The sequence below is a fragment of the Xiphias gladius genome, chromosome 7 (assembly GCF_016859285.1).
Source record: "Xiphias gladius isolate SHS-SW01 ecotype Sanya breed wild chromosome 7, ASM1685928v1, whole genome shotgun sequence".
Classification (NCBI taxonomy): Eukaryota; Metazoa; Chordata; class Actinopteri; order Istiophoriformes; family Xiphiidae; genus Xiphias; species Xiphias gladius.
In genome coordinates, this window is record NC_053406.1 from 2,121,748 (window position 1) to 2,138,127 (window position 16,380).

Here is a 16,380-nt window from a genome sequence, read left to right on the forward strand (position 1 = left end):
CTGTTTCTGAACCTGCTGCTGCCAACATGTCAGATGACTAATCATTCAGTCTTGGCTTAAATCAAGTGTCTTTAGAGTCCCACAATGTCAACTGCATGAGCATATTGGTATTTGTAACCATCTTTAATTTTGCAATTTTGTCCAGTATTAATGCACTACATACTCGAAAAATGGTCTGAATACACAATGTGGACCTGCAGGGTGTGTTTTCACCATTCAGGACCACTGTCATGGACAAACCTACCCATGTGCAGCAGGCACCACAAAAGACAATATGCTGTAGATAGTTGATTTAATGTGTGGCTCCTACCACCAGAAAACATTTTTATTCCAAAATTTGATCATTTATTCTACTTGACACGTTTGCATGTCCTCATCCTAGAAATGAGTTCAGCCATGAATTATTACAAGATCACATTTTTTGTTTCTACCACAAATGGTATGAACACACCATTATTAACAGACAGTCATTGATCAAACATGTTACACCCTCGTCTCTAGCCTGTACTGCCAATAGCAGCTCTCTGTAACAATAGTTTATTTCCTCTTCTGCTTCTGCTATTCAAGTTTTCTATCTTTGTCTATCACAGAAATGACACATTATGGCCTGTCTGTTTGAGGTAGACAGCTTCTTGGCTTGCTTTGTCTCCTGTATAAATAGTACTCGTTTTTACCGGTTTTGCCCACATCCACTAGGCTAGATCCGGTGATGGTTCTAGCCTAGCCTTAGATGTGAAAATGCCCCTCACCATTCTACCACACAACACGTAAAAACATTCACAACAAAAGTAAACACTAACAGTCATGTGCTGTGCTGTCACTTTAATTTTGTCATACAAATGGCAAACATTATAAAGCCTACTTTGTGAAGCACTGTTAGCAGCTGATTGATAATTGTTAGGTTGTCAGGAGAGTCTTCATGTATGTTTGGTAGGAAAGGCAATGCATCAAGTTTAAGGCATTTTGAGAAACATCCATCTTAGAAATGCTGTTTGATAATGTTAACACCTATTTCTTGCCATTCTCACATTATCATAACTCCATGCCATTTCTTACTTTTGGCAAGTCCATTCTTATTTTGTCTGGGCATGTAGGCAGCCCACTCTTTTTATCATCCACTGTACATTTTTACCCTCAATACTCCTGTCTTTGTATGAATCAAAATTGTTAAATAAACAGTTTTTATTTTAATTGTACTTTGGCTTCTTTCTTTATCTCGTCCAGGTCTTTGGTTTACCTGCTCTGTTTTGCTTTTGAATAGTGTGTCCTCTAATAGGGGCCTCCGTGGTTGGGCAAAACCCAAACGGGCAAAACCCATCGATGAGCACAACACCAGACCTTTTTGAATTAGTGAAAAAAGTCTAAGATATCTGCACTGATTCCGGAGTGTGGAACTGGTAAAGCCATCTCCTCATTTAGAGCTGCCAACCATGCTCAATGTGACAATATTGAGGTTGTTTACCCTCACTTCAACACTCAGATTTCTAGGATAATTCAAGTTAAAAACGCCAGTCATTGCAGGTTTACAGAGCCTGTAGTCTTAGGTTTCCACTGTTTACAAAAATCCATTGGTAGGCATGCTCAGAGATGCCGCTGCCTTGACGGACATACTACATCATAAAAAATAACCAACAAACAACCCAACAAACAGACACGGGTGAAAACATTACCTCTTTGGCAGAGGTTATCATCATGTTTAATCGAACCATCTCATCTCTTCATTACCACACACTATTACTGATTTCTTTTCTGGAGACACAGATGAAGCCCAAGGAAATTTAATATGAGGAGGAGAAGGAGGAGATCGCTTCACATTCAGTTCTAACAAAATGGAATTATTATTAGTATGACTGCAATTATTGCAGTTTTGTAAAGAAAAGTACAAGTAAAAATTATGGATTATTTTAATGAATATCACAGGATGTTTCTGCTTACTGACCTCCTTTTTTTTTTCTTTCTTTTGGAGCCTATGACATCTGGAAACTTGGCCAAACCTGCAGCAGATGTGCCAGTTATACCTTTTTACAATGCTTTTTTTTTTCATAGGACTTAAAATTAAAATCACACCAGTGAAAATGCTTTGAAGTTTTGTACTTCTGTTTCTAAAACTAAAGATAGAGAAAATATGTCATTATAGTGGGAAATTAATTGTTGGCCTCAATATTAATGGGTATCTAGGTTTCAAATATCTCTCATCTGACCAAACACTAACCAGAACTGCCACAAGTTCACATTTTCAGACATGATAAAACTTTTACCAAGCAAGGTAAACAATGCTCTGCTTTTGGCTAAGTATGGTTAAGTCACAATGCACATGTAATTCGTGGGTGACTAAGCAGAAGGTTCCAACCCACTGGCAGTCAACTATGTATGAAATTTCATTCAGATTTTATTTTGTTAATGACTTATAATTAATACGTAAGCAAAAACTAATTTGAGTGGTTAATCTGAGAGTCAGCATTTAGGAGGGTGCATGCAAAGAATCAAAAACAAGTTTTGAAAATAAAGTACAGAATCATAAGTGTGATGGAAGTTTTGACCTTCTAAAAAGGAGAGTGTCACTAGATTTCCATTCATCCTCGATAACAGTGGTATAGATGAGATGTTGACATTTACATGTTCTGCTATCTCTACTCTTCTGCACTCACTTTGTGTAAAGCATTAAAGTATCCCAAAATACTTTAAGACACTTTACATTCTATAAATACCTTACTACCAGAAATACAAAATATTATAGAGGTGTGTCTCAGGAATCTGAATCTGAGGAACTCTGAAAACTATTTCAATCAAGAATTTGACATTGTAGTTAAAAGTTCAGTTCATCTGCAGTCAGATTCAGTGTCAAGCCATCCTGTTAGTTTCAACTGTGTCTTACAAATAAAATTTCAAAAAAATTAATTTATTCGAAAGATCACTTTCATGTCATTAGTTCTTTATGGGCATAACAAATTGGAATTTTAGCAATACAAGTAATGTCAGACACTCAAACGGATACAAACCATTCACTCACCTACAATGCAAACAAGGAGACCCGTGATTCAGCAAATAAGACACATTGTCAAAGTATCCATTGTTTTTCTGAACAATATCTTTTATTGAAGATGTTTGTGAAGTTGCTTGATAAGTACTTTTTGTACCTTGAATCAAAAATAGGTTGATTATCATCATTGTCATCACACCAGCCTGCATGGATACATACTGTATTCTCTTAGGACAATATCTAGTGTAAGTTGAACGACAGTAATGGTCTAAATTTTGATCTCCAGACAGGCAATGGGAATAAGAGCAACAGCCTCCCTTGGTGTCGAATTTCCTTTTGCATCGAAAGTTTAGCACATGGGATGTCACTAGAAGTGTTTAAATTCCATTTTAAACATAAAACTCATGGTGATACACCAACTGGAAATCAAAATGTCTGTCTGTAATTATGCATGTTATGAACTCATGAAATCATTATAAAATATAATGATACCTACTGGAGTTGGATTTTGTTTATGGGGAAACATTTATTGATAATATGATATATAATCTTAACTTATACATTATGTTAACACTATTTTTTTAAAGAAATGGTTCAACATTCTGGGAAATATGCTCATTTGCTTTCTTTCTGAAAGTGAAATGGTAAGAATGATACAAATTCCATGTATGGTTGTTAAATGCAGGGCTGGTGTCACGATGAAGTTAGCCTAGCTTAGCAAGAGCAAACACTGAAGCAGGGGGAAACAGTCTGTTCAAAGTGAAAACAAAAATGTGAAAACAAAACAAAATGACTGCCAACACCCCTAATGGTGAAGATCCAAGATCCACTGGAAATAAACTGTGAGCCAGTCAGTCACAAGCTTACAGAGAGCTTGTTTGTTAGCAAACATTGTGTAAATAAGCAACCTGCAATGTTCTCCAATAGTTGACATGATTTTGCGCCAATCAGCGCTTCATTTCTGTTTCTATCTTGAAGGCAAATTAACAAAACAGGAATCCCAGATATGATCTTCTCCTCTGCAGGTATTTTCCACACCTACTAGAGCGTAGACTTCCTGTTCCATCACTGTACTACTTTTTCTTTGTCAGTTTTTCAGCAAATCATGGAGTTGCACAATATTCACCTTTCATACTGGGCGGATGAATGTTTCTTTAAGAAAAAGTTTCATTCTTAAAACCACCAATTGTTCGTTTTTACTTTTTTCAGCTTGAGTACATATTAAGAAGAGACTCCATGTGAATTAGTGAGCTTTAGAGGTGCTGGTGAGTGTACAGTATTTTTGAACTTTGTGGTTTCCCCCTGCTTTGTCTTAATGCTAAGCTAGGCTAATCACATACTGACTGGCATGAAAATGATAGTAATCTTCTCATCTCACTCTCAGAAGGAAGGCTGTTCCTTCAAGGGCCTTTTAAGGCACATTCTGATTTCTTATCTTAGTGGGTTGCATAAATTCAAAGAGCAACATTTTTGGGCAACCTCTGATAAAAGCAAATACTGTTGTTTTTCTGTGACATTCAATAATAAGATCTTACTCTTCATAGACGTCCCTTAAATCCATTAGCATTGATCTTTAAATGATGGCAGAAGACATATAGCGTATAATGTACATAACACAACATAACATCTGTGGTTATATGCACTTAATGTCACTAGCTTCGCATCAATTCCTTCTGCCTTCTGTTACTTTGCACTGAAAGTCCTCAGGATGCAAGCACAGGATTAAAAACTGTACAAACTGCTGCTGCTGCTGGACTGTTACTGTTGAAGAGCTACAAAAATAATCCAGTGGCCCAGCCTTTCCAGGAGTGGTGAGGTGTCCTCTGTTGGGTAAATAAAGGGAGGCTCATATTCAGTGTACAGAGAACAGGGTGGAGGTGTCCAAGGAGTCACCAAAGGTGTGAGTCTGATGGACATTGAAAAGGCCAGCGGGCTTCTTGTCTGTCCATACTGAAACACACACACACTGGTGTCTTCAGATTGAAACCTCGTACTCTCTTGTTTCCTGTGAAGAGAATGAACACATCACATCACAGAGAGAGCTGATTATACAGCAGGGTTCGTCAAACATTTTCTTTTACCACAAAATAGATGACTAGCAGACAGCAAAACACAATTTAAATTCTAGTGAATTAAATTAAAGTGAAACTGAGCCATTATTCATTTTTCAAGGGAGAATAACTGTCATCAACAGTCTTGTTGAACCATGTTGGAAATGGTGTCTATGACTGTATTGGGACAGCTGTCAGTATTGCAAACTACAATGGCATGCACTAGCAGCACAGCATGATACACCGATGTCATGTCACAGGTCAAAGAAAAGAGAAATCCTGATGTACAAGACATGGGGACAGTGTGATCACACCATGTCTGTGGCTTTCATTCCCAAACCCACTGGTTCCAAAGATATAAATCTTTAAATATACCTCAGAAATATATAGTTTAATTTTTAAACAAGAAGCACTTTGATTGCTTTATGTCCCGCCATGATCTCATGACAAAGAGAACACGTGCTCACTCTTCTCTTAGTTTGTCATCCAGAATAATGAAATTTCAAAAGAGTCAATTTTACCTCATTAATATGAGAATTTATGCACACCAAAATCTAATCAGAACATTTATTCAATAAGGGGTACCTGTCATGTGGGTTGGAAGTTTCTACTATGTATCGTTTTTGAGTTATCATGATCACAGAATGTGTCTACAGAGTCAAAGAGTCACAGACGCAAGCACAACAACATAATGTCCTGTGAAAGAAAAGTTGGTTTATCATTTATTCCCGTTTGGTGATGGACAGCACGTGAACATTATATAAGTTTCTATCCTACTGGATGATGTGTTTGGGTAGAAGTAAAGACAACCAATGCCACTAAGTTCTTTGTCTTAAGAAACACTATAAAAGTTGATTGTAAGACTTTTTCTATTGAGACCCTCCTTTGACTTCTTGTGATAAGGTTTGTTTGTCTCCTATATGGTAAATTACAATAAGTACTTTAACCCTATCAGTGTCTTGGTGTGTTTCATTGTGCTCAGAGTCCTTTGAATACAATCTTCCACAACAGTCCTGCGTATAATGTGGGCTACTATGGTGGTGAGACATAAAAATTCTCAGTAATTTCCTAAAATGTCTGATACTGTACTGAAGCTTATAGCAAACGTTAATCAAACTGGAAGAAACTCAGCATTTGTTATGGACTATTTTCAGCAGCAGATTAATCCACATTTGGTGCTCTAGTGAGTATTTCTTGCAATAGGACAGTGTATGTGGGACGGAGTCAAAATAAACCACAGATTGTGTTCTCATGGTAATGAAGGAACTTATTGAGTGGTGTGACGATGTGACTAACTGATGTGTTTTTAATAGTTTTTTGACAACAATGGCACAGAGGAACAACATATATCAGGCTTTGGATACACACACAATACTTGCACATTACATTCATTGTTGGTTTGGCTCTGCACTTGGCATTTACTGACCACAAGAAAAATATTCTTATGTCTCAGCAGCTGAGACCAGCAGCTTCAGGTTAGGACTAACTTACTTCATTGTTCTTCAGGATTGCCAGGATGGAAGAAGAAGAAAAAGAGCAACTCAACACAAAGAAATATTGTCATCAGTTATTAATATTTATAATCAGTACAGTTGAGGGGATTAGTTAATATATACTTGTAGAACCTAATATTGGTAGTTACAAAATGAATAAAAAAGAAATTCCTAGTTATAAATTATGGATACAAAACTGTTGCCATTATTCAAATGGTTCACCAGAGGGATTTGTGCTTTATGTAAGTTATCAGGCATTCTGACATGATTTCTGATCTTGATCTGAAAAGGCTTGAAGGAAAACCCTCAAATAACTTACTCTGCCTACTATGTCCCGACGCAGGTGTCAAAAAGCCGACTTCTGAGATGATTACATTTTGTCATAGTGTACATAGATGTGTCCACAAAAGCTCCTTCTCAAAAATTACACCTCCAGTTGAATTTATGCTCTGGATATACACTCACTGAGCACTTTATTAGGAGCACCTACACACCTGGTTATTCATGCAATTATCCAATCAGTCAATCGGGTGACAGCGGTGCAATGCATAAAATCATGCAGATACAGGTCAGGAACTTTAGTTCATGTTCACATCAAATATCAGAATGGAGAAAAAATGGGATCTCAGTGACTTTGACTGTGGCATGATTGTTGGCACCACACTGCTGATCTCGTGGGATTTACACACAAAACAGGCTGTAGAGTTAACAGAATGATGCAAAAAGCCAAAAACATCCAGTGAGCGGCAGTTCTGCGGACGGAAACGCCTTGGCCTTTATTTATTTATTTCAGTTTTGTGCTTACATGTCGTATATTCCTGTCTGGTGCTCATGAATAAGGCAGCAGACACAAGACCCTGCACCAGGCTCAGTCAAGACTTCCCATCATACATACACACATATACAAACACTGTAATGACAGCTATTTCAAAGTCTACCATATGTTGGCTCACCGTTGTCTCATAAACGGAGCTGTCAAACGTAGATTCTCCAGAGATGTTTTCATAGGGTAAGTTGGAGGACAGGGAGTGCCGTAGGGGCTTCCTCTGAACCCTGAACACAGACAGAGAAAGAATACATTCATGACATGTATCTTTTACAATACTATTTAGGACAGCCTCAAGTCATTATCACCTTGGAATAATGGCACCAGTGTCCGTGTAGTGAATAAACCTCTTCAGTACAGGAAAGCAAACAATTTCTGGATTATACGTTATAACTCTTTGTTTAAACTCTTTGATGTCACTGAGTCATACAGTCAGTTCTTGATGGACAACACATTTCTACTTATTTCTATTTTTTGTCATCAAGTGCTATAATCCTTGATCCCAATCCTGTGACAGCTATTTTTAAAATGGTCTTGGCTAAATATAGTTGCATTTTCCTCTCTTTGAGTTAATCCCTTTTAGATGGAAGCCGTCAAAACCCCCTCTTTTGTCCACATGAGAGATGATTAACTAAAAGATCACTTGCACCATGCAGGAGTCTCAGGGGACACCTGCATATATTTACAGCATGTCAAAAGAAACAGCAGAACTAGGGCCATAATAGAACGTGGATACATGCCAATGCAATGTCAATAGTCTTAAAGCTGCATACATTTATTTTTCTTTTGACAACTTGGGGTAAATGTCCTCCACAACTTGCTATTATGGCGTCTTAAAGTTGCTTCGCTAACATGTTACTAAATAGTTGCCTATATACTGTAGCACACACAGAGCAACATGAACATTCATTTAGAGTTGTATATCTGTGCAGCTATCTAATATGACTCTTTATTAGCTAAATGCTTCATTGTGTTTACCAGCTTATCGCTAACTTTTGTTTGGCACTACAGGTAACATACAATTGATTTTTTTAAAGATATAGCAGCGTAAGCATTTGTATGGCTCTTATTTTTTACAATTACAGTGGGGTCCTAATATCTGAGACCACCCTCTCAGCACATAAAGTGGCTCCAGAAAATATTCAGACCCCTTCCCCTTTTTGTACTCTTTACTGTTTTGTAGATTGAATTTTAAATGGATAAAATTCTAACTTTTAACCACCAATCTACACTCAGTAACAAATAATGACAAAGTGAAAACCTGTTTTAGAAAATTTTTCAAATGTATAAAAAAATCTAAATTTCATATACAATCTCATTTCAAAAGTACTTAGACCCTTTGTTGTGACACTCCAAATTGTGGTCAGGTGCATCCTCTTTGCTTTAATTATCCGTGAGACGTGTAATTGGAGTCCATCTGTGGCAAACTGAATTGACTGGACACAGTTTAGAAAGGCACACACCTGTGTATATAAGGTTCGACAAGTCACACCACATGTCAGAACAAAAACCAGCCATGAAGTCCAGGTAACTCTCTGTAGACCTCGGCAATAAAATTGTGGCAAGGCATGGATCAAGGCAAGGGTATAACACAACTTCTAAAGCTTTGAGTGTTCCAAAGAACAGTGCACAGTGTCAAATGGAAAAAGTTTGGAACCACCAGGACTCTTCTTAGAGTTGGCTGTCCGGCCAAACTGAGGAGCTGGGCAAGAAGGGCCTTGGTCAGAGAGGTAACGAGTCACCCATTGTTCACTCTGAAATAGCTTCAGGAGCCCTCTGCAGAGAGGGGAGAACCTGCTGGAAGGACGACCATCTCAGCAGCGCTCCATCAATTAGGCCTTTATGATAGAGACGGAAGCCACTTTGAGAAAAAGGCATATGACAGTCTGCTTGGAGTTTGCCAAACATAATTTAAAGGATTCTCAGAGCATGAAGAAAAAGATTCTCTGGTCTGATGAGACTAAAATTACAATCTTTGGGCAGAACTCCAAGCACAATGTCTAGGTAACAATATACACTGTTCATTACCTGGTTAATACCAACCCTATGGTGAAGTATGGTGGGGGCATACAGGTTGTTTTTCGGTTGCAGGGACAGAAGACCTGAGACTGGGGCGACTGTGGCAGTTTGGCACAAGTCTCTGGCTGTCCATGATTGGCCCAGACTTAAAGCCCATAGAACATCTGTGCAGAAACCTGAAGATGGCCGTTTACAGACACTTCCCCTCCCATCTGACAAAGCTTGTGAGGATCGGTAACAACAGGATAAACTGCCCAAATCCAGGTGTTTGAAGTTTGTACAGACTTACACAAGATAACTAGATGCTGTAATTTCTGCCAATGGGGCATCTACAAAGTATTGAATTAAGGGTCTGAATACTTTGTTAAATGAGATTACTTTTTTTTTTTCAAATAAATTTCTAAAAACAGGTTTTCACTTTGTCATTATGGGTTGAGTGTAGACTGATGGGTAAAAATGGCAGTTTAATCCATTCACAATTAAATCAACACAAAGTGTGAAAAAAAAGTGAAGTTGTCTGAATACTTCCTGAAGCTCTTGTATAATTATTCTTTTTTTCTATTTATAACTTTTTCATAATCATTTGACTGTTTGTTCTGTGTTCATTGTCCAAGTATATATATTTTTTAACCTAACAAGCACAATCCTTTTGTAAACAATGTATTTTATTGTTCTGTTACTTGTGCAAATAAGAACTAACTTTTTTCCCCTGACAACAGTGCTCCTAACTTCGAACTGTATTACAAAGGGATCTATAAAATAGTTACTTGAATTGAACTATCAGATGAATTGAAATCTAAGCTTCAATGAGGACATTGTTAAATCATGATTTATCTTGTTATATCAGAGATAAACAGTAGCTGAGGCATTTATTCATATAAAAATGTCAAGAACTGTTCCCATCTTCACTGGTTATTTGAACCTACTTTGAGAAGTAGAAGTAGATCCCAATAATGAGGATCAGGAGGAGCATGACGGGGATGAAGACAGCAAATGCTACTTGGGCCCCCCCAAGTCTGCCGTCTGCAGAAGACACTATTGGAGAAAGAGAGGGTAAAATTATTTTTTTTATTCAGTGCAAACTCTTCTGTTGTTATGTGCTTATAATGTTTCATAACCCTCAGTAGAACCGCGCTCATTAGAAACCACATAGTTCAGTTTAAAATGGGCAAAATAAATTAAGGTTATTTTTTGTAATTGCTGAAAACTTGACATATTGGGGATAGTTTTTTCTTTTTCTTTCAGCAGTAGCACCAGAAAAATATTGTAAGAACAAATAGTCTTTTCAAATCTTTTATGCAGACTCACCACAAGCAGGGAAAATTAACTTCTTGGCTAAACTTACCATCTAGTCTGTGCTCATCATACGCCGCAGGGTGGGCTGAGGAGAATACATGGGACAGTACTTGTAAACATGGCAAAAAGAGCTTAATGAATTAGAAAACATAAAAGAAGCTAACTTGTTCTGTCATCAGCTCTGACCTGAAAGACACAGAGGAACCAAAATGTGATAGTAATATGCAACACCAATTTGCAGGAGTTCAAGGTTTCTAAACTGGTTGAATATGGAGGGTTTTTCTTTATTTTTTATGCCTCATTCCTGAGTACACAATGGGATATTTTCAGCACATGAAAAGATTTTTTGCAAGCAAATAAAATAAATAAAATATATTTTGTCGAGAAATTATTTTCATGCAAAAAAATAATTTTATTTGAGCAAACAAAAATCATTGCTCAGACCATTCATTAATACATCTGCATTATCCACAAGTCAACAATGATAATAACTAGTTTGTACATTTTTCGTTACACACCTATCTCATTAACTTTTATAAAATTCCATTTGTAAATTAGTCTCTACTTTATCAGCTTATAGCCTAGATACTTAGGTTACTTGCTAACCTCTGCCATAGTAACTAATCAACATAGTAATTACTATTATACCATGGGATCTTAAAATTCTGGATTCTGATTGGTTGAAAGTGTGTGGAATAACTTTTAGTAACTGGCCAGTTTAACCAGAAACCGATGACCTTGGCGTTTGTTTGCTGTTCTAAAATAATGCGCCGTATGTAACTGTGGGTAAAGACCTGTTACTGTATGGAAAGACGGACAACACGACAGCCCCCCAAAAGTGAAGCCAAAACAATTTGATCACCACCTGGTGGCCGGCTGCCGTATAGGTCATAAACCCACATGGAGGGGACAGGGGCCAAACTAAAAAAATCACATCAAATACGTTTTTCCCAAAGATGGCTTCTGTCGTTTTAGGGTCTTATCATACTGATGTATGTTCAAGTCTTCATTTTTCTGATAGGTTTTGTTTTAAAGGGTTATTTGATGGTATAAAAAGGGGGTACGATGTCATAACTGACAGTCAGGTGTTCTCGTGACTGAGTCAGGCGGGTGCATGGTCAGGACCTCGATACTGCTAATCACGGACTCTAGCTCCAAATGACGTCACCAGCGCAGGTATCCGGGATATTTTGGCTCCTGCTTTGTACAGTGGGAGGAAGTGGAGGCACGTCGTCCATCTTTATATACAGTCACTGGTAAAAATAGCAACAGCTGAGCCTCGGCTCAAGAGGCTGGCGCTAGGGCTATTTGTGTAACCAACAACAGAAAAAAAAAGATAAATGGCTTTTAAGCGAAGACCATGCAAATTAAATTTTAAATGTGTATTATATTTGCGTGAAACTGGAGGTCCAAATCAGCTAACAGTGGTAAGATAAAACAGAATTTAAATAGAGGAGCTAAATGACGTTAGCCGGGGTCAAGCTGGTAGATTCCTTCTGAGGGACAGCTGCAGGGGAAAGGAGAGAAGACCGGTGAGGCAATGCAACCCAAAATGTACAGAAAATAAAGAGATGTGAAGTCATACATCATGAGTGAGGGACCTAGAGAGAGAGACAGCGAGGACGCGAAGTATCTGTGACAGAGGGGAGAGAGAGAGTCAGACTGTGTAATGTTATATGAGAGAGAGAGAGAGTGCCAAATAATGTTATCTCTGCTGGAGAGAGAGTTTTCATTATATCTTGTATAAGAACGTATCATTCCCTTTTCTTGAGATTGACAGCAATGGGCGAAATTTCTTTTTCCTGCTTTTAAAACTTGTCAGGATTAATGTTATAAAACTCCAAACAACACAACTTCCTTTTGCTCAGAGACTCCATTTGATGATGTTTAATGTAGGGAAGCTAGATCAAAATGAGTTATATATTTAAATTAACAACTGATATTTTTAGTTTGATTTTATGAGCCATTTTGTTGGTAAGTGGTCATGGTACATGTAAGGAATTATACCTGACAAGCTGTATGCGCTTCGCATCGGGTGGTTCTAAGCTAGCTAGCTACCTGTCAAGATAGTTAGACTGGAGGCTAATACAGTAAAGACAGAACTTAATAAAACTAAGTATGTAACTACAACTATAAAAACTAATTACATGTGGGTGTGGTGTGCCTTACCGCTCCCAGTGCTTCTCTACCGCCCTAGTAACCAGCAACACTACTGTCAAGCTGACTGAGGGCAAAACAGCAAATCAGAGATTACTCTACTCCAATTTTTCAGCTGGCCTGACTTGCGGCACCCTGAGCTCACAGGCAAACTCCAGAGTGCACGGAGAGATGCAGAGAAGAACAAGAGCGACGCTGCGAGCGGGTGTCCATGAACCAGCACACAGTAGGGACACTGAGAAGAGGGCGAATTAGCACAACTCAGGGAAAGAGGTTATTATTGTGAGCTTATGTGGATATTACAAACAAGTAAGTAAGTTTACTGAGGACGAAATAGGCTTTTGTTTGCTCAAGTTGTTTTTTTTCTTTGCATGATTATAATTTCTTTAATTTATACAATATGCTCGCCTGTGCTCAAAATGTTCAATCACACGCTCCGGAATTAAGCATCAGTGTAACACAATAATTAACTGTCAGTTCACAACTCTTGGGAAGCGCCAGCAGTTGGGCCGTGAAACCTCTGAGAAAGCTCGACTAAAAGCGAAGGTATCTCCTCCAGTCTGGCTGTTTGTCTAATGTGTCCTCACAGCTCTCTGTCTCCTTTAAGTGCTTTGACCAGGGTGCAGACTCAAACTAAAGGCCACACTTCTGTTATTTCAGCCTCTAGACTGGAACAACCTTATTCAGTGTCAAGTTTCATGACAAACAACATTCAGAGCCATGAAAAAAAACAAAATAAAACAAAACAAAAAACACAAACACTTTTCCTCTCTGGCTTTTCACTGTGATTGATGTGTTTTTCCTGCTATGAAACATGCTCGGTCGTCTTTGCTCAGCTTGTTTCTTGTTTTCTTACCAGCTGTCAAAGTGTTCACTATGTGTGTGTGTGAGTGTGTGTATGTGTGTGTGTGTGTGTGTATGTGCGTGTGTGTGTGTGTGTGTGTGTGTGTGTGTGTGTTTGTGTGTGTGTGTGTGTGTGTGTGTGTGATTATGGCAAAATGTGGTCATAGAGACACCTACTGTAACGGGAACTATCACAGAGGCGGTTTTGAGTATTTTGGCAGGTGTTTGTGTCTGTCTATACACATATACATACATACATGCGCGCACACACACACACACGCACACGCACATAATACACATAAACATAAACATATACATATACATACTTGGATTTCTGAAACAAAAGACTGCAAACTAGGGATTTACAGGGTGAATATAAAATGTAGCCATAAAAATAATAATAATTAAAAAAAGGAATGACTACTCAGACTCAGTGAAACTAAAAAAATATGGGTAGCTCTTGCTGAACAGTTGGTACCACATCACAGTGAAAAGAAGTGCAATAACTTCCTTCTGCTTAATGCAAAATTTAAATTGATTGGCAACATCCATGTATTTTACAATAGGAGAATTTGCTTGATATCAGATAAAAGAAATATAAAACGTAGAATCTATGGTGTGCCATCACAGTTCAGGAAGCGTGGAAGCTGCCAGAAAGTATAAGGAAGCACAAGGAAAACTTTTGTGTCAGATCAGTGGCCAGTGCAGCGGTTACTACTGGCAGCTTTGAGAGCAGGGCCCTTCATAACAAACCAGAATAAAGAATAAAGGGTCTGCTGTAAAAAGTTGACACTAAGAGGTGCACTGCTGTGCATCAACAGAGTGCAAGTTGCAGGGCAAGGGGAGTGGACAGGATAAAGGCGCTGCCGATTACGGACATGATGAAATGTTCAACCTGAACACATTCAGCCAGGGCAAAAGCCGGCAACTGCTTCAAGGCCTCAGGCCCCCTAGCAGGTTAATCCCGCAGTGCATTCCGCAGTTTACACCTGTCACCATCTTGTCAAATTCAAAAGAATACATAGAAAAGTTGACTTAACATGTTTTTATTTTCAAATTGCAATTAAGCCACGTAATGAAAACAATAAATGAATCAAAGGAATGATATTAATGAATACAAATGAACATATAAAATGTAAAATATTACAATGAACCATTGAAACTCAAACCAGTATTTCGGAATGTAATTTTAACTATAGAATTTATTTGTTTGTTTGTTTGTTTGTTTTGTTTTTGTTGTCAACGTTGTTTTGTTTTTCATTTTTTGTCTGTGTCATTGGCACTATGGAGACAAAGGAGGCTGTAAGGATTTCAATCTAATAAGCAAGTGAATATCTAGAGTTGTGAAATTTAACTACTACTCAATGTTAAAATTTAAATACCACTTAATTTATAGCATTTACTATATATACCAATCAGCCAAAAAATTATGACCACTCCCATCGGATACGAATATCATTGATTATCTCATAACAACAGTGTATGTCAAGAATATCAGAATCCGAATCAGAAAAACTTTTATGTTCCCCACAGGGAAATTGTTGTGAAAATTGCACAGCACTCATTTAGACTAAATAAGTAAAAAGTAAAAACTACCATAAAACTACTGTGTAATAGTGATAATAATAAATACACAGTAAATGTACAAAAAGTATAAAAAATGTTAAATAGTAAGCAAACAATCTGTTCTCACCGACCTGAGTGACTTTGAAAAAGGCCACAACTGGTGTTCCCTGTCTGAATATGGCAACAAGAGTTCCCCTACCCCTTCATGAGAAGAACTGTCCAAACGAAATTTTACATAGGCAATTCTTCCATTACCTACACACTGACTTGCATGAGAATTGATATTAAAAAAAAGACACCATGTTGCAAAATCGGTTCCGTTTACCTAACACCTGTTTGGGCCATATATTCATAAATTTTAGAAGACATTTTGAACCAATAGTTCACATGACATTAAGCTATTGAAAAAAATCATACTATTTATGAAAAAAATATTATTCATGCATAGACAAAGTACTTATATCCATGGTTAAGGGACGTGTCTTCTGAGGCCCATGTAGCCACACATTTTAAAACAGAGTTTGAACCACTGGGTCACACGACTTGGAAGCTATTGAAAAAAAATCATAATATTTTATGAAAAAATATTATTAATAACAGTCAATATTAAGGAGTGTGAGCTAAATGGAAATGATTTTGCAACAGGGTTTTTACATTTTTACCTCCACCAAGGAGGTTATGTAATCACCCTTTGTCTGTTTGTTTGTTATTTGTCAGCAGTATTATGCAAAAAGTGCCGAACCCAATTTGCACCAAACTTGGTGGAGGGGTGGGGCATTGGTCAGGGAAGAACCCATTAAATTTTCATTTACTATGAATTTGGATTTTTTTCCTATGAAGTCTGGTGTATGTTGTTTGACATTGGCCTTGGCTGAGGTCTGTGCTAAATTGAGCACATTTTCTAGTTTTTAATATTAATTATCATGCAAGTCAGTGTGTAGGCATTCAGAAATGACCGTTTTTGTCCATCTATCTACATTCAATAATCCATAATGACAAACTGAAAACATTTTTATAATTTTTTGCCAAATTATTAAAATCAATTTGAAATCTCTGATTTACAGAAGTAATCAGACCCTTTTCTGTGACACTCCAAATTGTGTTCACGTGTATCCTCTTTGCTTTAATTACCCTTGAGACGTGTCTAAT

The 16,380-nt window shown here is 37.6% G+C and overlaps 1 protein-coding gene and 1 long non-coding RNA gene across 2 annotated transcripts in view; one reads left to right on the plus strand and one right to left on the minus strand.

The window, feature by feature from the left end:
• Window positions 1–4,955: 4,955 nt before the first annotated feature.
• The window catches only part of sez6b (seizure related 6 homolog b), a 180,905-nt gene continuing 169,480 nt past the window's right edge, over window positions 4,956–16,380 (minus strand). Inside the window, exons 17-21 of the mRNA XM_040131190.1 lie at window positions 10,715–10,750; window positions 10,296–10,404; window positions 7,478–7,577; window positions 6,523–6,531; window positions 4,956–4,985 (exon numbers count right to left, since the gene is read on the minus strand). Coding sequence (XP_039987124.1) covers window positions 4,956–4,985; window positions 6,523–6,531; window positions 7,478–7,577; window positions 10,296–10,404; window positions 10,715–10,750 — 284 coding nt within the window. The remainder of the gene's footprint in view (window positions 4,986–6,522; window positions 6,532–7,477; window positions 7,578–10,295; window positions 10,405–10,714; window positions 10,751–16,380) is intronic.
• On the plus strand, window positions 8,828–9,755 carry LOC120791987. Its single transcript, XR_005707769.1, has 2 exons — window positions 8,828–9,354; window positions 9,442–9,755. It is a non-coding gene; the product is annotated as an uncharacterized LOC120791987 (long non-coding RNA).